Raw genomic sequence first — 27,612 nt, 5'->3', positions numbered from 1 at the left:
TGTAACCATCCAGTCTTCATGATACTTCACGTTCTTGTTCTGCTTTTTTTATTTTTAATTTGATGTCAGAGTGAACTGAGACCTCACATATGACCTCACATGTCCTTGAGCCAGTTTTTTAGTTTGTTTTTTCTTTTTAAAGATTTTTTTTTTTTTTTTTGCCAAGGTTTATTGCTGGGTCTGGGTGCCTACACTACCTGTGTGCTGCTCCGGGAGGCCATTTTCCCCATTTTGTTGCCCTAGTTGTAGTTATTATTGTTGTTCTTTTTGATGTCGTCGTTGTTGGATAGGACAGAGAGAAATGGAGAGAGGAGGGGAAGACAGAGGGGGAGAGAAAGAGAGACACCTGCAGACCTGCTTTACCGCCTGTGAAATGACCCCCCTGCTGGTGGGGAGCCGGGGGCTCAAACCAGGATCGTTATGCGGGTCCCTGCGCTTCGCACCACGTGCGCTTTACTCTCCGTCTTTATGAGAAACCAGAGGTGAGACAGCAGAGCGCCGACTGACCAGCCCCGGAGTTTGTGTGCACGTTTGTCTGGTGCTGGGCAGGAACCCAGGGCTTCGTGGAGGAAAGACGTGCTTTGCCCTCGGAGCCGCCTCCGTGGTTTCTCAGCTTATTCTTCGGGTGGACACTTAACCTCCAGTTTCTGTCGGCTCTGCCCTATTAGTTGCATTCATGAATTTCGACGTTATGTTCTCATTCAGTTCTGTATGTTTTTTCTTCTCTTTGACCCACGGTTTATTACTTTAATTTTTTTTATCAGTGCTTTACAAGCTTCCAGTAGGGTATCATTCCACACCCCTCCCGCCACTAAAGATGGTCCAGCTCCCCTCCCCGCCCCGTGGTGACCACCATAAGTTCTCCCAGGAGCTGAGGTCTGTTTCTCTTTTCAGGCGTACCTGCTTCAGTTCTCTGCATCGCACTCATGAGTGGATGCAGGTGCGTGTGTAGCTAGCTCTCTGTGTGCGTGCGTGGCTCGTGGACACCAGGGTTCAAATCCCAGCTCTGTCACTTTACCAGCTGTGCAGCCTTGGGTGAATCATTTAAACTTTTGTCTATGTGTCGTCTACAGCCTTTCGTCTCTTTATTGAAAAAGATAACTGCCTGGGGCAGGAGGACAGGCCGCCTGCCTGGTGGAGTGCACACCCGCCGGCCTGGAGGCTTTGCAGAGCCAGCCCCGCCCGCGGATGGTGGAGCCATCTGCTGCTTGGAAAGATCGCTGGGTAGCGAGGTAGTGTGGGGCAGTGGTGGGCTCCTGACCGGGGCTGCCTCTCGGTGGTGGTGCCGGCCCCCGTCTCCCACACCTCACGCCTGCCCCACCGGCATGTCGCATAAGGAAGACATCCGATGGGGCATGAGCAGCGCTCATCACAGCTCTGATGTCAGCGTCCTCTTGCAAGAGTGGCTTGGCTGGTGTCGGCAGCAGAGGGCGCTCTAACCTTGTATTTTAAGGGGTGATGTTTCCTGTTGGCTGGGAGTGTTGGTTTTTCTAAAGCATACTTTTGTTACTATCCCTACCCTTGGTCTAGATCATAGGCATGAACTTTGTTTTTGTCAGCTGTAAACATTTCCAGTAGGATTCTCTTTTGTGTAAATGAATCCATTCTTCAGGACTGGTTATGGAAAGTAAAAAGTTGAAACTCTCTTTGGAATTAAAAATAGAAGCAAATAACTTGTCATGATCTTAAATGTAGTATAATAAAACAAAATTTAAAACTGTATCCCTGATTTCACATGTAAAATATAAGTTTACACAGGCATTGTTTGTAACTTGTACTCCCTTTTAAAAAAACTCTTAGAAATATCCAGCACCTGAAGTGTTGCATAGGCTCTTTTCATGTTTAGTCATTTTCCTAATGTTTTGAATTTTAAAAAGGTTAGAAGTCATTCTGTAAATTAGATCTTTGGAATGCAGTTAATTAGCATTTCATACAGGAAGTACCCCTTTGTCTTTTTATTATTATTTTCTTTGCCTCCAGGGTTATTGCTGGTGCTCAGTGCCTGCACTATGAATACACTGCTCCTGGAGGCCATTTTTTCCCTTTTTTTTTTTTTTTTTGTTGCCCTTGTTGTTGGATAGGACCGAGAGAAGTGGAGGAGAGGAAGACAGAGGGGGAGAGAAAGACAGACACCTGCAGACCTGCTTCACCGCCTGTGAAGCGACTCCCCTGCAGGTGGGGAGCCGGGGGCTCGAACATGGTGAACAGGGATTCTTAAACCCATCCTTGTGCTTAGCACCATGTGTTTATCCTGCTGCACTACCGCCTGGCCCCCTTAAAAATTTTTTTTTTTTTTTGTACATCAGAGTAGGCTTAGAAAACTGGAGCAGTGCTAAGTTAAAACTTTGTGTTTATACTATAGAGAAGGCAAAATGGACTCTATTATTAAGTTACTTTGGTTTACTTTTGCTTTTTTTTTTTGAAATAATAAATATTTGGTTTACTTTTGAGTTACACTCTTTTCCTCAGTGAAGTGAAATCTTGTTTCCATTGAGTCGTTAATTTATAGGGTGTTACTTCTGACAGCTGGTGGGGCAGGTAAGTCGTTGTGTAGTGAGTGTGTGGGCAAGGTTCCTATCAGCGCTGACCTTAGAATACCGGTTTGCTGTGTGACTGCAGCTGTTGCGACTAGAATGAGGACTCTGGCTGATCTCAGCTCATGGCCGTTACTGCCACACCATGTGCCAGGGCGTGTGTGTGTGTGTGTGTTTGAGCAGTTATGAAAGGGTGAAGAACTTATGCAAAGAAAAATGAAAATGCCAGTCATTTTGAGAATTGAGTATAGAAAAGATGAGCAATTTAAGGAAGAGAAAGAAAATGAATAATTTGAAAATAGATCCAACAGTAAACAGTATGGTACTGTCTGTTTTTAGGGGGCATGAGATGGAGTCCTTAGCTGGTCGGGTCTCCTGGGATATTTTCCAGATGGAAATCTTCAAGACTTTTTTTCCTTATTAAATTTAGATTAAATTGACAGGAGAGGCGACACGACAGCCAAGTGACAGTTTTGATTTTCTTACAGCTAGTGGCTTACGTAGTTTCCGTGCTCAGGGTAAGGAGCCAGATGACAGAATCAAGTAAAGAATAATTATTCTAGGGAAGTTGTACGAATTAATGACTTTAAATCCTTGATAGAAATCAGACTGTGCTGTCAACAGAAATTCAGTTTCTTCTTAGTATTTATTTATAAGAAAGGAGACATTAACAAAATCATAGGATGGGGGGGTACAACTCCACACAATTCCCGCCCCCCAATCTCCATATCCCATCCCCTCCCCAGTAGCTTCCCCATTCTCTTTTTTGTATACTGATATATTTGTCAGAAATAAGCCACTTTGAAGCTGGTTTATTTAGAAGTTACATCTGTTTGGATTTAATGTCTTTATGCATTCAAATCATTCTGCTAGGAGGGTTAGAAAGTGGCACTTGACTGTATGCACTTAACCGGGTGCACTACTGCTCGGCCCCAGGAACTCTGTAAGATTTAAAAAAAAAAAGTGGCACTCGGTAGAGCGCACACATTACCGTGTGAAAGGACCCGGATTTAAGTCCCTGTCCTCATCTGCACAGGGAAAGCTTCATAGTGGTGACACAGTCCTGCTGGTGTGCCCTTTCCTTCCTCTCTGTTCCCCCCTCCCCCTCAATTTCTATCAGAAATTTTAAAAGGCCATTGGCATAGTGTGTTTGTTGTGCGGCAGTGAGCCCCAGCAATAACCCTGGTGGAGATTAAAAAAGAAAAAGAAAAGGAAATCACTTTGTTTTTCTTGTCCTGTGTTATTTTTAAAGAGTGCTAGAGGATAATGTTAACTGTATCACGTAGAATGCTTGTTAAAATATTTATGTATTCAATGTATTTAATTATGATAGAAACAGGCATAGGGTAAGAGAGGGAGAAAGGGGGTGGGTTTTAAGATCCACTGCTCTTAAAACTTTCTTGCTGCAGGTGGGGGCTGGGGACTTGAACCTGGGTCCTTGCATGTGGTAACTTGTGTGCTTTACTGCCATTACCTGGCTCCTTGGCTATTTCTATAGCAGTTTTATACACTTAGTTTTTATATACTTTTATATACTTTATATATATATATTATATACTTTATATACTTAAGTTTTATATACTTAATTCTACTTTTTAGAAACCATGACATTTAAATTTTATTTCTAACCCTTAATTTTTCAGAGGGAATACTTGATTAATATTTTATGAGAATTTAAAATAGCATATTTAAATTTTACTCTTTAGTTTCGTAACTGATATATGTGTACATATACATACATATGTTCGAAACGGGCACCCTTCTGAATGCACGTGACTGCTGTTCATTGTCATACATTCACATAAATTTCTAAGAGATGGTAGGTAGTTTGTAACTGTCTCTGGCCTGCCTTATATCTGATACAGCACTAAGAGAGCAGTTTGGTGTAGCATGATTTAGTGTGTTTTTCTTTTTTGCATTTCAGTGATCAGGTCAATACTTTCTCATTTCTGTGTATCTAGTTCTTTTTTAAATATTTATTTATTCCCTTTTGTTGCCCTTGTTGTTTTTTTATTGTTGTAATTATTGTTGTCGTTGTTGGATAGGACAGAGAGAAATGGAGAGAGGAGGGAAGATAGGGGGAGAGAAAGACAGACACCTGCAGACCTGCTCCACCGCCTGTGAAGCGACTCCCCTGCAGGTGGGGAGCCGGGGGCTTGAACCAGGATCCTCCCGCTGGTCCTTGTGCTTTGCGCCACCTGCGCTTAACCTCGTCTAGTTCTTTCTAGTCGCATTGTGTACCAAGTCTTCTGTAACTTACGTCCAGTTACTGTGAAGTATACAAATAACATAAAAACCTCTGTCTACTTTTGGATATTTTCTTTCTTTATAAAAATAAGTTCTTGCCGTCATGTTGAATTATTGGATAAACAAAGCCAGAAATTGAGAGGGTAGAGGGAGAGAGACAGTGGTGCAGCCCTACTTCACCGCTCGCAAAGCTTCCCCCCTGCAGGTGGGGAGTGGGGGCTCCAGCTCTGGTCCTTGTGCGCTGTGACCGTGTGCTCCACCAGGCGCACCACCACCCGGCCCTTCTTTTTTCTTTCTGAAAAAAGTCAGCTCAGAGTGGTGCATGAGAGAGACAGACAGACAGACACACACACACACACACACGCACACACACACAAGCGCACGTGCTGGCGGGGGATGGGGGTAGGTGGATACAGCACATTCAGGGGAGTAGCTCACTGGAGGGGTGCCTGCCTTGCCTCCCTCAAGTCCCTGCACCGCATCGGGGTGCCAGACACCTGGATGACAGTGCTGCCGGGGCAGGGAACTCGCACAGGCATAAGACTGACTTGCCCAGAATAATTATTTTGGGGGGCCTGGTGGTGGCGCACCTGGTTGAGCGCCTGTATTACGATGCTCCAGGACCCAGGTTCGCGTCCCGGTCCCCACCTGCAGGGGAGAAAACTTTACGAGTACTGAAAGCAGGGTTGCAGGTGTCTCTCTGTCTCTGTCCCACTCTTATCACCTCCTACCCTCTTGATTTCTGGCTGTCTCTGTCCATTAAATAAAGATTAAAAAAAAAGAAATAAAAATTATTTTTATGGGGAGGGAGAGAATGCTTATGCATAACCCTGCTAGCGCTGGTTTCTGCTGGTACCAGGGACTGAGCTCGGGGCTTCTGGGGTCTTAGACATGCAGGTCTGGTGTCTACTCCTGTGGTGACTCCACAGCCTGAAAGAATGACTTTAAAAATGAGTCTTGTTCTTTGAAATCTGCAAGGTTTGTATTGACTTTTGTTTATTTGTAAATAATAAGTGTCACTATAATATAACCGTATTAGAAAATGTTCTCATTGGGGGGACTGATATAAATTCTTTAAACTTTTTAGTTTGCAGAAACATTCAGTGACTTTGGAAAATGCTGATTATGTTATGTGGAAAATTGTTACAATATGCTTTATAAAGAATGGTTCTGATCCACACCTAGATGTGTAAGCATAAACAAAATCCTAGAAATATCTCTGCTGTAGTGTTAAGTCATAGCCACAAAAATAGGTGATTAAATGCATTTTTTGATGCCTTTCTGGCTCATCATGCTTCTAAAATTCTAAGTTGCTTTAGAAATAAAAGCTATATTTAAACTTGCTTGCCCAGTATAAGTGCTGGGCTGATAACTGGATACTGAAGCAGTCCTGGCTGATAGATCCCTCAGCTAATCCCATCATCTGTATCGAGCTTTGGCTGTAAATCAGCTGGTTACAGTTCAAACAGTCTGATGCCTGGGAATTACTCTCGAGCTTACTTGCCCAGACCAGTCGATAAAACCTTACCTTGCTGTGACTTGTAGTCAGTCACCCCTAATGGCCGGCGTTACGACGTGTGCTAGAATTCTTTCTGGAGCTGTAGTTAGGATGCTAAGTCCTCATTCTCTGAGAATCTGCTCTTTCATTTTCAGGCATTATCCAATTGGTTTGCTCTTTGATCTCCTCGCATCAAGTTCTGCTCTTCCTTGGAACATCACTGTACATTTTAAGGTATAGTTGAAATGGCATTTCCCACTTGTCCCACACGTGGCCCTTAGTGCGTGGATTTAGAGTAGATTTTTAAGTGAAACTTGTTTATTGCTTGTCCCATGACGCTTGCGAATTGCTGAATTGCCATTAGTGTTCATTTGTAAAACATCTTTTAATGTGTTCTGAATTCCTGTCAGATCATTTTAAACATTTACTGTATGAATGCCTCTACTGTTAGTACACAGTACATTTACGGTTACATTTTGTAATATTTATATTCCTTTAAAAATCAAATAGGGGTGGTGAAACACCCGGTTAAGCACACGCATTACCATGTGCAAGGACTCGGGTTCGAGCTTTGCTCCCCACCTGCAGGGGGGGTGCTTCATAGGTAAAGCAGGTCTGCAGGTGTGTCTCTCCCTCTCTGTTTCCCTGTTGTCTCTCAATTCCTTTCTGTCCTGTCTAATAAAAATAGAAAGAAAAAGAAGGGCAAAATGGCTGCTGGAAGCAATGGATATGTAGTGCTGGTGTGGGCCTCAGTGGTAATCCTGGAGAGAGGGACACACACGTGCACACGCATGCACACACACACACATGCACACATACACACCCTGGATATGTAGTGCTGGTGTGGGCCTCAGTGGTAATCCTGGAGAGAGGGACACACACGCGCACACGCATGCACACGCACGCGCACACACACACACACACACCCCGGATATGTAGTGCTGGTGTGGGCCCCAGTGGTAATCCTGGAGAGAGGGACACGCACGCGCACACGCATGCACACGCACGCACGCACACGCACACACACACACACCCCTACCGGCTACCTGGAGAGAGGGACACACACAGAAAGCCCAACCCCAAGAACAGAGGGGAGCATGGGAGTGAAGGGCCAGTCTAACGTTGTGGAACAGCTTCAACGCTGTTTGGATCGACTTCAGAAAGAGATTAGGGAAGAGAAGCCTGGAGACTTGGTCTAAGTCTATTTTAAAAAATATTATTCCTCTTGTTTTTTAAAGAGGATAGATTTCTTTCTTTTTTCTTTTTTTGTTATTATCTTTATTGGACAGAGAGAATAGTTTATTGTTAAAGTTGAAAAAGTCTTTTTCCTCCTAGCTACCTTGCATCTCTGTTCCCACCTCCTAAACAATTCAGAGATCACTGGGAGATCAAAACTCCTCTCATTAGTTGACAGTGATTCTCGAGTGGCAGTGGATTGTGGAAGGGAGACATTGCTCCGCTTCCCCGGCAGGGTCACTCACTAGAAGCCATGGCTTATGTGCAGGTAGCAGAACCGTAGCCAGATGCTAGGACCTCGAAGACATGTCCCAGGGTTGAGAGAAGATCACTTCAGGAGGAATAGCACCGGACGCCTCAAGGTGGAGGAACGTCAGGTGTGCCCCTGACCAGAACTCCAGCAGAGGCTTGATAAAAATCCTGTCACATCAAACGGAAAAGGAAGATCACAGGTGCTTCTAGGTGACCACCACAGAGCAGTTGCCAATGCAGCCATTACTTTCAAGGCATGGGGGACATCACTGTGTTAACCTTGCTTACAGTGGTCTGTGCCTGAATGTTCTGAGTCAGGTGCAGTTATCGGAGGCCTCAAGAAGTATTCAGGTCACTCTATTGTGCACAAAGCCCAAAGCCTGCAGGGAAGTAGTAGAGGTGTGAGTTACAGAGTGGCATTTTGCATAATCTCCAGGCCTGCGGGCTGCCATTATAACTGACCTTCCTCTTACTTCTGCCCTTGGGGACGGGAATGGGGGGATGCTGTGACCAAAAGGAGAGCCCGTGGCCTTACTTCCTGGGCACCTCCAGACATGTTTTGTAAACATGGAGCCTCTAGGTAAAAATCAATAGAATTTCTACTAACAACAAATACCAAGAAGTCTGGGACCAGAAAACTTTTCCAACAAGAAGTCACTACCAGAAGACTGCTAAGGCATCCATCCTAAGACACTTTCCTGCCCATTTTATTGAAATCAAGCCTGTGGCTCATTGGCATTTATTTCCCTAGGAGTTGCAGTCTTGTATTTTTCCCAGTACTCTGCTTCTACAAGCTTTAGTTACCCTGGAGCCACACCAAGTGAGGATATGGTTTTGATACACACAAGTTTCAGTACCATGATACCATGCAAAACAAGAAGTGCCGATGTGTGTCTGTGTGTGTGTGTGTGTGTATGCCTAAGCCTAAGAATAGAGGTTCCAGATTGCCTAAGAAGTCATTTAACAGAAAATAATTTAAATGACTAGCTTATGTATGTGAGGCACTCTACCATTGTTTTTGGAAATTTAAGTTAAAATGCATCGTGACTATCCCCACGTATTCGCTCATTCACTAGGTATTGAGAGCGTGCTGTGTGCCAGCCGGGTGCTGTAAGGGGGTTTGGGATGCCTGCAGGAATGGCGCCGTGACTCGCTCAGACACCGCAGGGTATCTGGATGGCACGAGATGCTAAGCTCTCCATAATTATTCACTAAATGACTCTGAGTTACAGTGAAAATAGGAGCGATACAGAATTGCTATGATTGGATTAGTATATTGCTTCTGAAAGTTGTCTAGCTTGGGGCCAGTGGTGGTGCACCCGGTTGAGCACACGGCACAGTGCACCAAGACCCAGTTAGAGCCTGCAGTCTCTACCTGCAGGGGGAAGCTTCACAAGTGGTGAAGCAGGGCTGCAGGTGTCTCTCTGTCTCTCTCCTTCTCTGTCACCCCCTAGTCTTGATTTCTGGCTGTTTGTATCTAATAAATAAAGATAATAAAAATAATTTTTTAAAAAAGTTGGCTGTGGCTCTCAAAACCCATTCAAGGGATTCAAAGAATACCAGTTTCAGGTAACACTGTTGTGAATGATACAGGCCAACTTATTAACTCTGATCAAATAAGCGTGTTTCTTAAATATTTGAACAAATGGCTTGTCACTTGGGTATTCACACTTGCCACTTGACATATAATTTCTTTAATGAAGCTCCTATTTCAAGGGAAATCGTTGGCAGTGTGGATGGTGATGAGGGAAGGGATAATGGTTATGCAGAGGACTTTCATCCTGAGGCTCAGAGGTCCCAGGTTCAATCCCCTCCACTCCTGTAAGTCAGTATGAGGCCCCAAGTTAGAACTCTGACATCACATGTGCCAGAGAAATGTTCAGGTTCTCTCCTTTCCTCCCCCTCTCTCATCCACAAAGAAATGATGTCTTACAAAGCTTAGAGATCTGGGTATCTATTCTGAATTCTCTTTCCTGTTTAGCAAAACATAGTGGCATCTTTTACAGGTTTACCTACCTTTACATTTTTGATTTCTAAGGTTGATTAGCCTAGTAACAAAATCACCTTATTTTTCTTTCCTCAATTTTCTGTTAAAATTTAAAATTATATTTGAAAAGTTAAGTGCTGTCCAGTGAATGCCCTCATATTTCTCATTCAGATTTTCTGCTTGTTAGCGTTTTGCTACCTTTGTTCTGTTTCTCTGTCACTGTGATTTTTTTTTTTTAATCTTTATTTATTTATTGTGTGGGGACAGTCAGAAATCGAGGAGGGGCTAGATAGAGGAGAAGAGGGGCAGAGAGACCCTGCAGCCCTGCGTTACCATTTGCAAAGCTTTCTCCCTGCATGTGGGGAGTGGGGGTCTCGAACCCAGGTCCTTGTGCATTGTAACATGTGCACTCAATCAGGTGCGTGGCGCCACCACCTCGCCCCCCCGATCATTTTTTTTTTCTTTTTCATTGATCCTTTAGGTGCATTATATACTTACAGTTACCTTTGGGATTTCTAAAAAGGGAAGTTAGTAGTGTGATTCAAAAAACTTATCAGTGGAGGTAAAGGTATAATGCCTAGTTCAAATGTATATTCTTTTTTTTTTTAATTCCTTTTTTTAAAATCATCTTTATTTGTTGGGTAGAGACAACCAGAAATCTGGAAGAAAAGGGGGATATTGAGAGGGAGAGAGACAGAGAGACACCTACAGCCCTGCTTCACCACTAGTGAAGCTCTCCCCTTGCAGGTAGGACAGGGGGCTTGAACCCGGGTCCTTGCACACTGTAAAGTGTACACTCAGCCAAGTGTGCCCCCACCCAGCCCCCTAATGCATATTCTAAGTCAAGTTTAACAGAGTAGATAAAACCAGCAGTAATTTTTTTTTTCCTTTCGTGATAATTGGTCTGTTTCTGAGTTGCCAAGAGTGAAAGTTTAAATTTTGGCAGAAAGAAACATCTACAACATTTCTTTGGCGAAATAGGGTCGGCATAAAGGTCAGTGCTTCTATACGGAACACCGCTGAGTGGCTGCACTAGACAAAGTAAAGTTGTTGGCCAGCCAGTATCTCTCTTGGGCACTGCCAGTGCCTGGACTGTTGAGGTGGACGTACATGGCCAGCCACATCCCTTTTCTGATGGACAGGTTCTTTCTTGCCAAGCAGAAAGCCACAATATCTCTCTGGGAATATTGACAATGTCCTTGCAGCTTTTACTGTGTGTGAGGGACCCAGACCAGAAGTAGTCTTCCCTATTATTTGATACACTGAGTGTCCTCTCCCATACTTCTGCCTAGATTCCTCTTAAGTACCTGTGGCTATTTTGTAGTTGGCAACAGCATTTTATATTCTCTCTTGTCATGTGATCCATTACCGTAAATGCAGCCGCAAAAAATAGCACATGTCTATTTCACACCTTCTGCCACGGAGACGTCTCTGGACTTCCTGCTCAGCTTCTCACAAAATTGTAATCACTGTGGTACTTACACTGCAGTTTCACCTAGAGACTTGAGAATCTGCTTCCAGATTCACTCGGGTCCCGGTGGAATTAATTTCTGTGTGATCACAGAACTCTAGAGTCAGTCTTCCTGCTGGCTATCAATTTAGAGGTTCCAGCCAGCACCTAGCAGATCCGTAAAGTTCTTTGCTATGTGGACTTACACACATAGCAGCTTATTGCCTTGGGTCAGTAAGCTAGACTCTCAGCAAGACTGAACTCTTATAGAAAGTGATTGAATCATAGGAGCAGTATTTGATTCCCTTTACCATGTCCTTGTGGCTAAACTCACGTGGCCTGCTCATACTCCTTAGCAAGGAATTAGAGCAATGTGTGAACATCAGGAGGGTGGATGGACATCACAGAGGGTCACACATACCTAAAATTCTATGAAATATGGTTTGGTTAGCTATCAATCCATAAAGTATTTATGGAGATTAACTTTTGCTTTCAATTATGACAGTGATTAAAGAGGAATTTTTTTTTCAGTCATAATCAGCTATGAAACTGGACAAAATATATGAAGCCCAGCTGTTTTTTTTTTCCAGGCATTGGACATTAGAGAGGCAGAAGAGTAACCAGGTGAGCCCCCTAGTCAGCCCATTTTTGTGATTTGAAACATTTTTCTTACTGTTTAGCAAGTACCAGACTCAAGCACAGCAAGAAATGCTGCAGAAAGGGGCTAATGCATCTAGAATTTGCCAGGCTGGGTGTCCTGGAAGAGAGGCCCAAAGTTCTGAGTGAGTTCCCCCCCAGGGTGCTTAACTTAATGGGTAGCATAGGCACAAGTCGTGGATGTAGGAGGTTCAGAGTGGTAAAAATTCCACGATGCCTGGGTTGTTGGGTTCTAGCTCCTCCAGGATGGACAGACAGACTCTGAACATACTGAACATGTTTGTGGAGTAAGGATCTTACCTCAGAACATGTGCTGGCAAAATTATGACTCGTGTATCAAATCTGGCCCACAGGATTTTTTTTCCATATTTTTAATCACTGAAAAAATGCTACTAAATTTTTGTGAACTATAAATCATAGTGACCATAAATAAAGCGGTGTTGAAATACAACCACCCATGCTAATTCATTTGCGTATCACTTTTGGTCTGAAACAGGGTTAAGCACTAGCTTCAGAGGCTATGACTCACGGGTCCAGTAACCTTTACTGTCTAGCCCTTTTACAGAAAAGCTTCACCAGTTCCTACTACAGAGTGAGGATTGCTCAGAATCTGTCCTAAGAGAGCTTATAAGTAAGCGCTTTGAGAGTAAAAAAGAGAGACACTAGGCAGAGGAAAAAAAACTGAACAAGAAGGTACAGTCTGGAATCCTTTCACCATATTTATCGCACTGTACATACAGCAGCTATTAGACATGCATAGAAGCAGCACAATTTGAACCATATCTAGAAGTAAAAATGCTGTCAGCAAAAACTGACCTTGCAGTGCTGCAGTTTTGAAATTAGCAAAAAAAAAAAAAAAAGTAAGCAACTATTAGAACTCAGTAAATTAAACATGTTTTAAAAACTAACGCTGGAGAGAACTAGACCTGATGTGAAACATTTGTGAGATGGACTTACCAAGAAATGTTAAGTTGTAGAAAAGGCCCCAGAAAGGCCCTGTGAACTTAGAGAAGGATGTATAAAATTATCCAGTGTGAAGAACAGAACAAAGAAAATCAGGGGAGATGGGACAGGACAGAGTACCAGTGACATATAGGACACTACCAAGCAATCTGACAACACGTAATTGGAGTCCCAAGAGAAGAGAGGATAGAGAATGTGGATCAGAAGAAAACATTTTGGGGGTCGGGCGGTAGCACAGTGGGTTAAGTGCATGGCACAAACCTCAAGGACCGGCGTAAGGATCCCAGTTCGAGCCTGGGCTCCCCACCTGCAGGGGAGTCGCTTCACAGGCGGGGAAGCAGGTCTGAGGTATCTGTCTTTCTCTCCTCCTCTGTCTTCTCCATCTCTCTCAATTTCTCTCCGTCCTATCCAACAACGATGACATCAATAATAACAACAATAAAACAACAAGAGCAACAAAAAAGGGGAAAAAATAGCCTCCAGGAGTAGTGGATTTGTAGTGCAGGCACCGAGCCCAACTGTTAACCTTGGAGACAAAATACACACACACACACACACACACACACACACACACACACACACACACACACACACACACACTCACTTTAAAGAAATAATGATTAGACTCAAATTTCTTAAGTTCCAAGTTACAGTAACCTAAGCTGCTTAGTACTTAAGATAAAGGTAGACAAAGAAATGAAAGTGAAAACACACACACACATTCTCTCTCCTACTCCCACTGACAGCTTATTTTCTTTTTTAATTTTTTTTATCATCTCTGTTTATTAGATAGAGACAGCCAGAAATCTAGAGGGAAGGGTGTGACAGAGAGACAGCTGCAACCCTGCTTCACCACTCGCAGAGCTTTCCCCCTGCAGGTGGGGACCGGGGGCTCGGAGCTGGGTCCTTGTGCACTGTAACATGTGCGCTCAACCAGGTGCGCCACCACCAGACCCCGACAGTTTATTTTCTACATGAATATCTAGACAATTCAGTGAAGGAAGAAAAAGGTGTTTCAACAAATGGTGTTGGGACAACTAGATACCTACATTCAAAGAAAAAAAAATGTAATTGATCCTTCCAAAAATAGGTAGGGATGGATATAAAACATAAAAATAGGAACTGGGGAGTTGGGCAGTAGCGCAGCGGGTTAAGCGCACGTGGTGGCATAAGGATCCCGGTTTGAGACCCCGGCTCCCCACCTGCAGGGGAGTTGCTTCACAGGCGGTGAAGCAGGTCTGCAGGTGTCTGTCTTTCTTTCCCCCTCTCTGTCTTCCCCTCCTCTCTCCATTTCTCTCTGTCCTATCCAACAACAACGACATCAATAACAACAATAATAACTACAACAATAAAACAACAAGGGCAACACAAGGAAATAAATAAAGTATTTTTAAAATATATATATAGAGAGAGTCATACTTTAAAAAAAAAAGGAACTTAAACTCTAGAAATCTTTGGAAGAGAGGGCCAGGCAGTGGGTGGCACCTCTGGTAAAGTGGCCACTGTTCATCACGTGCTGGGACCCAGCGAGATCAGTGAAGCAGCGCTGCACGTGCCTCTCTCTCTCCTCTCTCCCTCACTGTCTCCGTTGCAACTTCTCTGTGTCTCTCTCCAAAAAAGAAGGGAGGGAGGTTCCAAGACAAAAAGGCCGCCAGGACTTGTGGATTCATAGTGCTGGTGGGGGTGGGGGTGGGGGTGGGGGGGTGGGAAATCTCTGTAAGTTGTCAGGTAGCTTTTCTTTTGGTAGGAGGGCATCTACTGTGAGTTTCTGAGTCATATAAGAAGAGCCTTCTGTATCTGGGTAACTTATGCTGTCTGCTGAGACAGTCATGTTTTCTGCCATTCCTGTTTGACTGTTTTCACTAAGGAATTTGTAGAACTTTTTTTTTTTTTTTTTGTAAAATTTTGTTGGGATATAATGAATATCTTAAGCATTTTGATCTTAATGTAGGAAGTGTAATGGTTAAGGTATTATATAGTGATTAAGACTTAAAAAAATTTTATATTTATTTTCCCTTTTGTTATTGTTGTTATTGATAGGATAGAGAGAAATGGAGACAACTGGAGAAAACAGAGGGGGAGAAAAAGATACTGGCAGACCTGCTTCACCACCTGTGAAGGGGCTCCCCTGCAGATGGGGAGCCGGGGTTCAAACCTTATGGATCCTTATGCCGGTCCTTGCGCTTGGCGCCACGTATGCTTAACCTGCTGTACTGCCGCCTGACTCCCATGATTAAGCCTCTTGATCCAGAAATTCGAGTTTCTTTTTCTTTCTTTCTTTTTTCCCTCCAGAGTTATTGCTGGGGCTCGGTGGAATCCACGGCTCCTGGTGGCTATTTTTTTCTCTTTTGTTGCCCTGGTCGTTTTATTATTGTTGTTATTGATGCCATTGTTGTTGGATAGGACAGAGAAATTGAGAAGAGGGGAAGACAGAGGTTGTCTAGAAGATAAAAGATGATTTAATAAATATATTGGGAAACTAGAGGCAGTGCAGTTCTTGAGGAAGCCCATTTTGTAATGTGTATACCTGTTTTATTACTTTTAAAAGCTCTGTTATTTATTTTACTGAGAAGAGCACAGAGAGGAAGATAAAGAGACCAGAGCACTGCTCAGCTATGAGCTGTGGTGGTCCTGGAGATTGAACCTAGGACCTCAGAGCCTTAGACAAAAATTATTTTCCATAATCATCGTACTGTCTCCCTAGCCCCTGTTTTACTACTTTTAAAATTAATTAGACTACTAGTTAATTTTATTACCATCTGGGCTGTCACGGGGGGTTCATGCCTGTATGTTGAATCCACTGTTTCCAGCAACCATTTCTCTCCTCCCGCCTCCCCTCTCATTCTTTCTTTTCTAGACAGAAAGTGAGAGGGAAGTGGGGCAGAGAGACACACTCACCCACAGCACTGCTTCACTACTCATAAAGCCCCACCCCCACCTCTGCCCCGTGTAGATGGGGACTGGGGTCTTGTCCTCGGGTCCTTACACATGGCGACGTGTGCTGAGCCAGGCGCGCCATCACCGAACCCCTGTGCACACCTGCTTATATATGTGCTTCCCCTCTCCCTTGATAGAGTTTTCCAGAAAAGGACCTTTTGCACTGTCCATCTAAGGATGCAGTAGAAGCTCACTTTATGTCCTGTGTGAAAGAAGCTGATGCACTAAAGCATAAAAGCCAAGTAATCAATGAGATGCAGAAGAAAGATCACAAGCAGCTCTGGATGGGACTGCAGAACGGTGAGTCCAGCAGCGTTTAAGCCACCTGACTTCATTGTACAAAGTGCGAAGAAGCTAAAATCCTCTGAGGAATCGGTACATTTTAAGGTTGATCGTTACAAGTTTTTTTTTTTTTTAATATTTTATTTATTTATCAACGAGAGAGAGAGAGATAGAGAGAGAGAACCAGACATCACTCTGGTACATGTGCTGCTGGGGATCCAACTCAGGACCTCCTGCTTGAGAATGCAATGCTTTATTCACTGTACCACCTCCAGGACCACGGTTGTCCCAAGTTTTGAGTTCCGTTTCCATACACACGGTTTTATAAAGGAACTTCTGTTATCTTATACACTGTACTGTCGGCAACCCTCAGTTTAGAGATCCTAGCATTAGGCTGATTACTCTGGCCATCACATCTGATGATAGAAACTTTCTGTGTTTAATTTTTGGAGAAAGTGCTGAGTTTGGGGACTGGGGATTTGAACACAGGTCCTTGGGCAAGGTAACACATATGCTCTACCAGGTGCACTGTTGCTCGGCCCCCAGATTGGTTATCTTTCCAAATTGGAGTTTCTTGTAAGTGTGAAGGTGTTCATATCCCATAAGACTCAAGTTCATTGACAGTAAAGTGGTGCATACATTTGTCTTCTGATCATGAATTCTCAATTCCAGAAGAACTTCTTAGAAATAAAAGTGTTTGATATTTTCTCTTTCTTCATTTCCTGGTCCCCCTCCCCTCCTTTTTTTTCTTTGTAAGCAGGAATTAGGTGAGAGATCATTGGATTTCTAGAAATCAGTAAGTCATAGAAATATTACTAAGACATGGTGATCGCAGGTTTTTCAGACTCAGCTCTGTCTTTAATAAAGTTTCCAGTACTCTGACATGGATGAGAGCATGATGAGCTCCAAAGTATTTCTTATTTGGCCCCATCAGTTATCAATATATGGCTAGTCTTGTTACATCTCTCTCTCTCTCTCAAGTTTCCACCAGTGTTCTTGCCTGAATGACTCCGCTGTTTCCACCCCGCACACAGCCTTTTTGTTTCTTCTAGCGGGTAAGATAAAGCTAGAGGTAAAGCGGGGTGCGGGGTGGGGTCACCACCAGCACTACTCTTACCAGTTGTGAAGCTTCTCCGCTGCAGATGGGGCCAGGCCTTGAACCCACGCCCTCGTGCACGGTGATGTGTGCGCTCTACCCAGTGGCCACCACCCAGCTCTGAGCTCTTCTCCTTCCTTTTATAAAAATGTTTGTTCTTTTTTTCGTAAGGCCGTAAACACTGCTTATTCATTTGTGTATGTAGAGCAGGGTCTTGAGTGCAGGATTTCAGTATTCCCATGCTGCTTTTGTTTTTCAGTTAGAGACAGACAGAGGGAGAAAGGGGCAGGACGAGAGACAACACAGCACTGGAGGCTCCTCCACTCCACAGCGCCTCCATGTGGTGCCGGACGGGAGCTGGGCCACACGTGTGGCCAGGCAGGTGCCTTACCAGCAGGACTGTCTTCACTCTCCAGACCTTGGTTTTATGTTCTTACAGGTTTCATACTCTTTAATCAGGTCTCAAAAACAGCTTTCATTATTGGAGAACCCTGCACAGATCCTGGTATTGTGGATTGATTGGCCAGTTGCAAGAACCTGCATGTGGTGGCATCATGCCCGACAGAAGGAACACCAGGGTGAATGTGGCAGCGTGGCACGTTCCCCAAGCATTCAGTCTTACAGTCAAGTACGGGTGGGGTGCAGGCTGTCAGTGTCGGTCTCACTTTGAGTTGTAGAGTACGTGTGTCTGGGTGAGCTGAGCGGGGACATAGAGGGCAGGGTGCTGGTGGGTGAGCAGGGTTAGGCTTAGAAGCAGAAAAGGACTTATCCATCCATGATAGTTTGGTTTTAATTTACCAACATTTGCCCGTGTTGCTCTATTCCCCCCCCCCCCCACTGTCTGTTTTTTCCTCTCGATGTTTTCTGTCGTCCTGGTCCTGATCTACCACTGCTTGCCTGCTTGCCTCGCTGCGTTGGAATTCCTCTGCTTCTTTTCACGTGGGACTCGTTTCAATCATTCTTGCAAGGCAGGGTTGGTGGTGGTGAATTCCTTCAGCTTCCGTATATTTGAGAACATTTTCACTTCTCCCTCCTATGTGACAGATAATTTGGCAGGACAGAGTGTCTGTGGCCGACAGGTATATTAGCTCTTAATATATTAAGTATGTCAATCATTGCACATCCTCCTTGCCTCAAGGGCTTGTGATGAGAACTCCAATGAGAGCCTGGCAGTCCTGGTGTGTTGGTTGCTTCCTTTCCCTAGCAGCCCATCCAATTTTTACTTGTTTGCACTTTTCCATAGTTTTACTACGATGTGTCTTGGTGTGGGCCTTTTTGTGGGGGGGGGAGGGGTTAGAAACTTGGGTGTTCATTCAATTTCTGAATGTCTTTATTTATTTTCCCATTTGTTGTTTTTGTTGTTTTTGTTGTTGTAGTTATCGTTGCTGTTGTTGGATAGGACAGAGAGAAATGGAGAGAGGAGGGGTGCCGGGATAGCCTGAGGGTGCTTCTTCCCGAGCAAGTGCTCTCTGGGTTGGAGAGAACTGACTGGAGCCAACCTAGGCTGCTGCGTGGGAGAGGGATCAGGAACTCCTGCCGGGCTAGTGTCCAGGAGAGAGACTCTGGGACTCTCAGAGCCAGAAAGCAATTCCAAGTGTGTTTAATCAGAAGAGCAGCTGTATTTATATTTGCCAAGTAGGGTGGAAACAGGATGTGATGTAGAGAGGGTGGAGCGAAAAGAGAGTGGTGGAGGGGCGGAGCAAAAAGAGTGTGAACCAGTGGGGATTAAACCAATGCCCTGCAGGCAGGGCGGTTCTTAGCTAACAGTGGTTATGTAAATAGACCGCAGTGTTAAGCGGGGAAGCTGGAGGACTGCCCAACAGAGGGGAAGACAAGGGGAGAGAAAGACAGACACCTGCAGACCTGCTTCACCGCCTGTGAAGCGACTCCCCAGCAGGTGGGAGCCGGGGGCTTAAACCGGGATCCTTACGCCGGTCCTTGCGCTTTGCTCCTTGTGCCGAGCGCTTAACCCGCTGCACTACCACCCAACTCCCAATGTCTTGTGTTTTTGATATTGCTAGGCTATGGAGGGTGTTTTGGTTTTTGTTTTGCTACGATTTGTTTAAATATATTCTTTATTCCTCTTTTTCCTTGGGTATCCCTATAGTTCCTATATTCATTTTTTTTAAATGGAATCTGCAGTCATAGAGGATTACTTCATTTCCCCCTCTAAAGTTCTCCTTTCCAACTTGTTTGAATTCAGATTCTGGTGGCTGTATCTGGAGCACTGACATTCTCTCCTCAGTTGATCTAGTCTGTACCTTCTAGGCCTGCAACTTGAGCCTGACCATTCTAAGGTATCCCTCGAGCTCTGTAACTGTTTAGGGCCAGGGGGAGGTAGAGAAGGAGACAGGAGAGACACCTGCAGCCCTGCTTCCCCACTTGTGAGCTCCCCCTGCAGGTGGGAACTGGGCAGTTGGACACAGTCTTTGCATGCGCTAACATGTGCACTCATCCAGGTGCACCATCGCCCAGACCCTCATTCATTTTATTTTTTATTCTATTTTTCCAGTTTCCTAAGACTGTTGGCATTGGTTTTCTAGTTCTGTCTAATTTGAATTAGTATTCTCTGAAGTAATTCTCCATTATTTGAGAATGAACAGTAATTTAAATTAGGAGCCCAAAGGAGAGTACCTCATACTACTTCTGGGCTTTTCACTTTAGCTTTGCTGTCGTGTTACTCTCTCAACTTCATTCTGTCCTTGGAGAAATGGAGACTAGACAGAAGCTGAATGGTTGAACTTTGTTTTCATATCTCTTAATATGATGCCAAACTCCCTTAAATGTTCTCTTCTTTTTTCTTTCTTTTTCTGTGTTTCTTCTTTCTTTGATACACCTTTTACAGCTTTTTTTTTTTTTAATAAGCCTTATCATGTGCTTGGTTTCATGTGCTCTCCTTAATGATCCTTATATTACTCAGAGAAATGAAATCAATTTGTTTGTATATGTTTATGTACATAAAGCCATATAAAATTTACAGTGCATTTACTTTGAGAAAATGACTCTTTATGACTGTGCAGGGCTGGAAATCCCGTGTTCAGCCTCTCTGCAAGCTGGAGACTTAAGAAAGCTGTTGGTGTGATCTAGTTCAGGATCAGGTACAAAGGGCTGAGAGCCAGGGGAGCCAATGGTGTGAATTCCTGTCTGATGACATAAGATGGCCAATTCAGTAGTAGGCCAGGAAGACTAAAAGGCAGATTCCCTTTGGCCTTTTGTTTTCATTTGTGATGTCCTTCCTTAACTAACAGTGGTGTGGTGCTCCCCATATGGGAACGGACAGCCCTTATTAAAATACTCATCTCATCTGGAAACACCCTCATTGCCCCACTCAGGAATAAGCTGGCATACAAAATGAGCCTGCAGTAACTTGGTCCATCTCCTTACAGACATCACCTTCAAATATCTTTATTTATTTACTTATTTATTTAAGATAGAGACCGAAGTTGAGAGGGAAGGGGGTGGTGGGTGACACCTGTAGCATTGCTTCACTGCTCATGAGTCTTTCCCCCTGCAGGTGGGAACTGGGCTGCTTGAACCTTGCGCACTAGGATGTGTGCACTCTACCAGGTGCGACCCTGCCTGGCCCCAGGTGTGCCACTTTAATGCTGTCTCCTTGAGGAGGTAGTTACTGAACCTGTACTGGAGATAAAACAGGACTCACAACAGACTAAATTGTGACCTGTGCAGCTTTCACTGTCGTGAGAAACACAACTAAGTAAATATGATAAAAGTTAAACCCACCATGTGTCATGAGCGCCATGAGGGGAAAAGCAAACTGGGGAAAAGATGAGTCGAGATCGCACTTTGTTTGCTTTCTTTTTTTTAATTTTTATTTACAAAATGGAAATATTGACAGGTACAACTATATTGAGGGGTGCAACTCCACACAGTTCCCACCACTAGAGCTCCGTATCCCATCCCCTCCCCTGATAGCTTTCCTATTCTTTATCCCTCTGGGAGTATGGGCCCAAGGTCATTGTGGGATGCAGAAGGTGGAAGGTCTGGCTTCTGTAATTGCTTCCCTGCTGAATATGGGTGTTGGCAGGTCGATCCATACTCCCTGCCGGTCTCTCTCTTTCCCTAGTGGGGCAGGGCTCTGGGGAGGTGGGGCTCCAGGACACATTGGTGGGATCATCTGCCCAGGAGAGTCAGGTTGGCATCATGGTAGCATCTGGAACCTGGTGGCTGAAAAAGAGTTTAGAAAGTTTTACTATGAAACAAACATTTTTTAAAAACTACTACAGACTTAAGATCAGTCCCATGATCTTCGTTCTGTAATCAGAAATATAAAGGCTTTGCATTTATATTTTAATACAAATGTATAGAGACTCTACTAGCCTTCTGGAGAAACATTGCTCTTTAAATTACTTGATTTAAGTGCATAAGTAAATTTGGTAATAGCTTGGATCATAGCCCCTTACAGTTCTTTGGTTAGACTTAGCAGTAAGCATCACAGTTATTAAAACTTGGTGAAAACATTGAGACAGCTGTTTCATAATACACCATAAACTATACTAATATAAGTTTATTGGAAAGAGTCCATTATTAACAGTGAGTGGCCATATCTTCTAGAATTAGGTAGGGACTGATTAGAAATCACACAGCTGAAGTCTTGGGTGTGGCTTGAGTGTTGCCGCACACTGAAGTTTGGTTTGTGGGCCTCTACTCTGGAGCAGGGATCCGCAAGCTCGGAAGGGTAGGTAGTTTGAACTGGGTAACTTGTTGGCTGTTGCACTGACCTGGGAGTTTTAGGAGGCCTCGTGGTATTCTTGGCCTCTACCCACTTGTCAGATGGCACTAGCAAACTCTTTCCAACTCAGTCATGACATTGAAGAAATGCCTAAAGACCCTGCCCAGGAGGTGGCACTGTGGGTAAAGCATCAGACCCTCAAGCACGAGGTCTAGAGTTCAGTCTGTGACATTGCTTGTGTCACAGTGATGCTCTGGGTTTCTCTCATAAATAGATACCTTAAATGCCAAGAGATATTGCCAGATATTCCTTCAGGAGATAAAGATGATAACATCTGAGAAGCAGTGTTCTGGACGGGTTGATACCGAGTTCATGGATAAAGTATAATTCCCCTTTAGAGTAACCATGACCCCTTCAGCTAAATACCTCAGCTCTGTGTTGGGCACTTTGCATGAATTTTTTTTTTCCCCCTCGGATAGAGACAGGAAGAGGCAGAGAGATTTGGTGAAAGAGGCCACAACATTGTTTCAAATATCTCACTCCCCTCTCAGTTTCTCTCTATCCTGTCAAATTAAAAGATTCAAAAATAAATAAATAAAATCTCCTCATACAGTGAAGAGATAGAGCCTTCTTTAATTGGTTGAAAGGCTGGAGAAAGCAAAAATGGACATGAAGGAGAAGAAACTTGTTGTAAGAGACAGTGGTAGAGACTAATAAGAGTGAAGGAGTCACAGCGGCAAAGCTTCCTTCCAGCTGGTGGAGGCTGGTCTAACGCCTGGCCTCGCAGCACAGCGTCCAAGGTCCAAGCTATTGAGGAAAACTGGCGGCTCTAACAAACCGTAGCTGACCTGTGTTATGGCTCAGAATCCCCCCACCATGTCTAGCAAAGGTGCTTCAGTTGTATGACTTCAAGACGCAGCGTAGAAGCGAGTAGTACGGACTACCTGGGCCTGGGCCAAAGCAAACAGTACGGCACTTGTATGATGATTGGGTCTGAGGAGAACCACTTTCCCATTACTGGTTCTGGATCTGTACTTAACCTTGTTGCCGAGCGTGTCGTCTTGTTGAATCTGAGGCGGCTGAAGAGATCAGACACTTCTGTTGCGTTTACTTTGTGCCGGGCACTGTTGTCTCTTGCTCTTTCAGAGACTTTACGAATATGCACTGCTAATAATTTCCTTTCATAAATGAGGAATTAAAACATCTGGGATCCCTTCTTTTTCTTGCTTCCTACATGCCTAAAGTAGTCATTCATTTAGTCACTTAATGTTTAACAAACATTTTTTGACCATGTACATGATACTAGGAACATTCTAGGGTTGAAAGCAAAAGCTTCACTTTCATGCTGCCTTTTTTTGAGTTGGGGAGAGAGACAGTACAATGTAAAGTAGCTGCAATTTCTTAGTCTTGTGACCTCTGTAGGTTCTTGGAATCTGCTGCTTTAAGCAAAGTTGATGTGTGCTAAGTGTATTTTACCATAGAGTGATTAAAGCAAATGTTGTCACTTCCGGTCACAAAAACATCACCAACATTCTAAATAATGGCCACAGACACTTCTAATATTAAACAGTTATTTATACTCATCTATTTATTTTCCACCGTGCTTATCCCGGTTCGGAATCAAGGTTGACAGAGCCTTTCCCCTGGTAGCTGGCAGCATGACACAGGAACCAGCCCCGGGCAGGAAGTGCTTTTGGCTTGGGGTACAGGCAAACACATCCACACTCATTCAGAATAGAGCTATTCAAACAAGGCAGGAACCTAACACACACATGTTTGGGATGTGAAAAGAAACCAGAGTGCCCAGGGTAAACCTCGGTTTTCTTCCTGGCAGGCTCAGGAAGACTATGCAAATCCCACACACAAAGTGACCCTGATCCCCACTAGGGAAAGATAGAAACAGGCTGGGGGTGTGGAGCCACCTGCCAACAGCCTTGTCCAGAAGAGAAGCAATTACAGAAGCCAAGCCTCCCACCTTCTGCACCCCATAAAGAATCTTGGCCCACACTCCCAGAGGGATCAAGAATATGGAAGCTTCCAATGGAGGGGAGGGGGACACAGAACTCTGGTGGTGGGAACTGTGTGGAATTGTACTCCTGTTATCTTACAATCTTGTTAATCATTATTAAATCACTAATAAAAAATTTAAGGAAAAAGTTCCCCTGGCTGGAAATCATTTTGGATACCACCAATGGAAACATCATTTGAGAGCCTGCTACCCTTTCAAGTGGTGATGAGTTTAGAAGCAGAATAACGCTCAGCTAGAACTAGGAGGGGACACTGAGGAGATGGTACTTCTGTTGAGACTTGATGGATGAAAAGGAAGCCAGCTGCATGTGAAGATCAGAAAAGTGAGGATCCCAAGCTGCCTAAACTGATGTGGGAACAAGCTAGCTTTCTGGACAGAGAAGAGAGAGAATAGGACCTGAGCTTAGTGAGTGAGCAGATTGGCGAACAGGAGGCCTCAGAAGAACTCGGGAGTCTCTGTACTCCACCGGCTGGCTAAGAAGGCTGAAAAGAGCTGCTTCCTGGGATGAACCGCTTCATTTCTGACGTTCCAGTTGCTTGCATGCAGAGTCTGTTTGAGCGGGAGTTAGCCTGCTCGAATTGTAGACAGTAAGGAGGTACCGTGGATTGGTTTTTCTTAAAATAACGATTCTAGTACTTATCTGCAAGTAATCACTGATAATAATAATAAGCATTTCCCCTCATGTATGGCCCATTAGAAAATTTTCTGGAATATTTTTTAAATTAGTGATATGATTTTGATTTGTCCTTTTTTTTTTTTTTTTTTTTTTTTTTTTTTTTTTGATATGTGTTGAGAAGACACAAATGCAGAGACTAGTTAGGAGGCCACCACAGTGGTAATTTTGGTTACTTTCCATGATTCCAGTTTTCCAGACCACCACTTTTGCAGGGTAAAAAAGTAAAAGTCAGGAGTCAGGCAGTAGCACAGCAGGTTAAGTGCAAGTGGCGCAAAGCACAAGGACCACCTTAAGGATCCCGGTTCCCCACCTGCAGGGGAGTCGCTTCACAGGTGGTGAAGCAGGTCTGCAGGTGTCTGTCTTTCTCTCCCCTTCTCTGTCTTCCCCTCCTCTCTCCATTTCTCTCTGTCCTATCTAACAATAGCTACAACAATAAAAAAAAGAGCAAGGGCAACAAAAGGGAAATAAATAAAAATAGAATATTTCATTGAAAATCTTTAAAAAAATAAAAGCCTTCTTTCAGTTTATTCTGAGAAGGTGATATTTTCAGTCAGAATTGCCCTGGAATAAAGATTCTGTCGTTCCTTTGATGCATTCAGCAACAACATTCCCTGGAGTGCAGTCCTTGTGCTCAGATGATTGTTTCTGTACGGAAGTACAGAGTGAGCTTCTCTGGCACGGACATTCCTCTTACCATTAACACACAGGCCGGCCCACGGATTCTGCCCACTTCTCTCTTCACGAGTTTGCAAGTCTCTTTAAGACTGCTTGGACTGGGTGAGGCCCCCTGCCAGACAGCTCTCAGTGACTTTTTCCACTTCAAAACAGAAGAGTCTGTCTTATCTTTTTCTCTCTCTCCTATCAAATGAAAACACAAGTTTAAAAAAAAAAAAAAGTTCCAAATTAAAAAAAAAAAAATCTGGTAGCACCTGACACAGACTTTAAGCTTATTTATTATTTATTGCCACTGGGGTCATTGCTAGAGCTTTGTGCTGGCACCACAAATCCACTGCTCCCAGTGTCCTCCTTCTCCCCCCCCCCCTTATTTGATAGGACAAGGAGCAATTGAGAGAGGAGGAGGGTGAGAGGCAGACACCTACAGCAGCTGCTTCACTGCTTGTGAAGCATCTTCCCTGCAGCTGGGGACCAGAGGGAGGGGTCCTTGTGTATGGTGAAGATGTGCACTTAACCAGGTGCGCCACCACCAGGCACCAAGCTTTGCTGTAAAGATAAAAGCAGTTCACTGAAAAATCACTTTGTAGGCAACCCTCCTCTTCACAGAATTCTGCATGGACAATATTACTCAACCTAGTAGAGGCATGTAATATGTGTCGTGTCTTCTTTCTTTTTTAAAATGGAGTACTTGTATGTATTCATTATTTCTCTTGGATCCTGAACATACTAAGTACATTCAGTTGTACAGCAAAATTCATACTCTACTACATTTTTATTTTATTTATTACTGGATTGAGGGAAATTGAGAGGGGGATGAGATAAGAGAAAAAGAGACACTGCAGCCCTGCTTCACCACTCCTGAAGCTGTCCCCCTGTGGGTGGGCACCAGGGACTTGAACCTAGGTCCTTGATCACTATAATGTGAGCACTTAAGCACCGCCTGGGCCTGTCTACTGCATTTTTCTCACGCGCGTTTTTAGCTGACTGCAAACTTAGATTATCATTGCCTTCCTACTTGGAATTGTTGCCATCCATTATTCGTGGTTTTTTCAGCAGGATCAGTAGAAGACTATCATCCTAGCAGAAATATGTGACCAATTACCTTAAAAATAGTTTTCATTTATTTTTATTAGTAGTGATTTCTTAGTGGTTTAGAAGATTATAAGCTTTGGGGCTGGGTAGTGGTGCACCTGCTTATGCACACCGTACAATTTGCAGGGACCTAGATTTGAGCCCCCTCTCCTCACCTGCAGGCGGGACACTTCATGAGCGGTGAAACGGGGCTGCAGGTGTCTCTCTGTCTCTCTTCCTCTTTATTTCCTTCCATCTCGATTTCTGACTGTCTGTATCCAATAAATAAAATTTTATGTATCCAAATAATAAAGTTAAAAAAGAGAAAGTTATAAGCTTGCCCCACTCCTGTATATATGTGCATGTAAGTCACTGAACCCACCAACACAGTTCTGTATGTCGTGCTCTAACCAGAAATTTTCAAAATTTGCAACACTAAGTGATAGAAGAGACCTGATGCCGTAAACACTGTAACACTGGGCTGTTTACTCAGGCCCGTCCACGACTTTATTTTACTTCTATTTACATTTTCTTGTTAATAACTGATTTATAACTGACAGCTTACCTTTAATTGAAATGTTCTTAGCATTGGTGAGAAAATGTCTGTCTCATAGAACATAAATTTTTATTTGAAGATTTATACAGGTCTTTTATTACTTATTTGTTTCTGCCACCAGGGTTGTCACGAGTGTCAGTACCGGCAGGACAGATCCACTGATGCCGATGGCCAAGCCCCCCCCCCCCTTTATTTGATAGGACAGTGAAACACTGAGAGGGAATGAGGTGATGGGGAGGAAGAGAAACACCTACAACTCTAGAATGAGAACCCCAAGTTTTTTCAGTACAATTATGTTCATAGGACTCTATTCTTTGATTTGATAGCATTAGCTTCACACTTACTGTGACAGGGGCCAGAGATTGAATGATGAGGTCATGAGTAAAACTTTAGGTATGCATGAAGTATATACTTATTTAACTGTATTATTCTTGTTAGGTATCTGTTTGCTGTAGGTAACTTTTTAGAACAAGCACTAAAAATAATTTATTCATATGTGAAAAAAAATTGGTGAAGCTGCAGTTTTGTGGTTACAGTTGTTGAAACAATTACGATTCTGAATCAGAAAGTCTGGTCTTGGTTCTTAATTAAACTCGTTACAAGCTGAACCTTGGTTGTCAACTGTGAAAATCCATTAAACTAACTGGATTAAATTACCTGTCCAAGTTAAGAGTGAGAATAAGGTAGGTTCAGAAACTCAGTTTTCTAGGACAGAGATATTAGAAAGAGCAAGTAAACTTTATTCTTTTATGTCATTAATGACAATCTAAGCAAGA

The 27,612-nt window shown here is 43.7% G+C and overlaps 1 protein-coding gene across 6 annotated transcripts in view; it reads left to right on the top strand.

Annotated features, from left to right (window-relative positions):
• ATG5 (autophagy related 5) overlaps window positions 1-27,612 on the top strand; it is a 100,488-nt gene that overhangs the window by 14,479 nt on the left and 58,397 nt on the right. For all 6 annotated transcript variants that reach the window (XM_060190694.1, XM_060190698.1, XM_060190695.1 and 3 more), the window contains 2 exons: window positions 6,435-6,513; window positions 15,899-16,061. In XM_060190694.1, the coding sequence (XP_060046677.1) occupies window positions 6,435-6,513; window positions 15,899-16,061 (242 nt within the window). The remainder of the gene's footprint in view (window positions 1-6,434; window positions 6,514-15,898; window positions 16,062-27,612) is intronic.

Source organism: Erinaceus europaeus, chromosome 4, assembly GCF_950295315.1.
Source record: "Erinaceus europaeus chromosome 4, mEriEur2.1, whole genome shotgun sequence".
NCBI classification, from domain to species: Eukaryota; Metazoa; Chordata; class Mammalia; order Eulipotyphla; family Erinaceidae; genus Erinaceus; species Erinaceus europaeus.
Note: the sequence above shows the minus strand (reverse complement) of the source record. Positions and strands in the feature narration are given on the sequence as shown.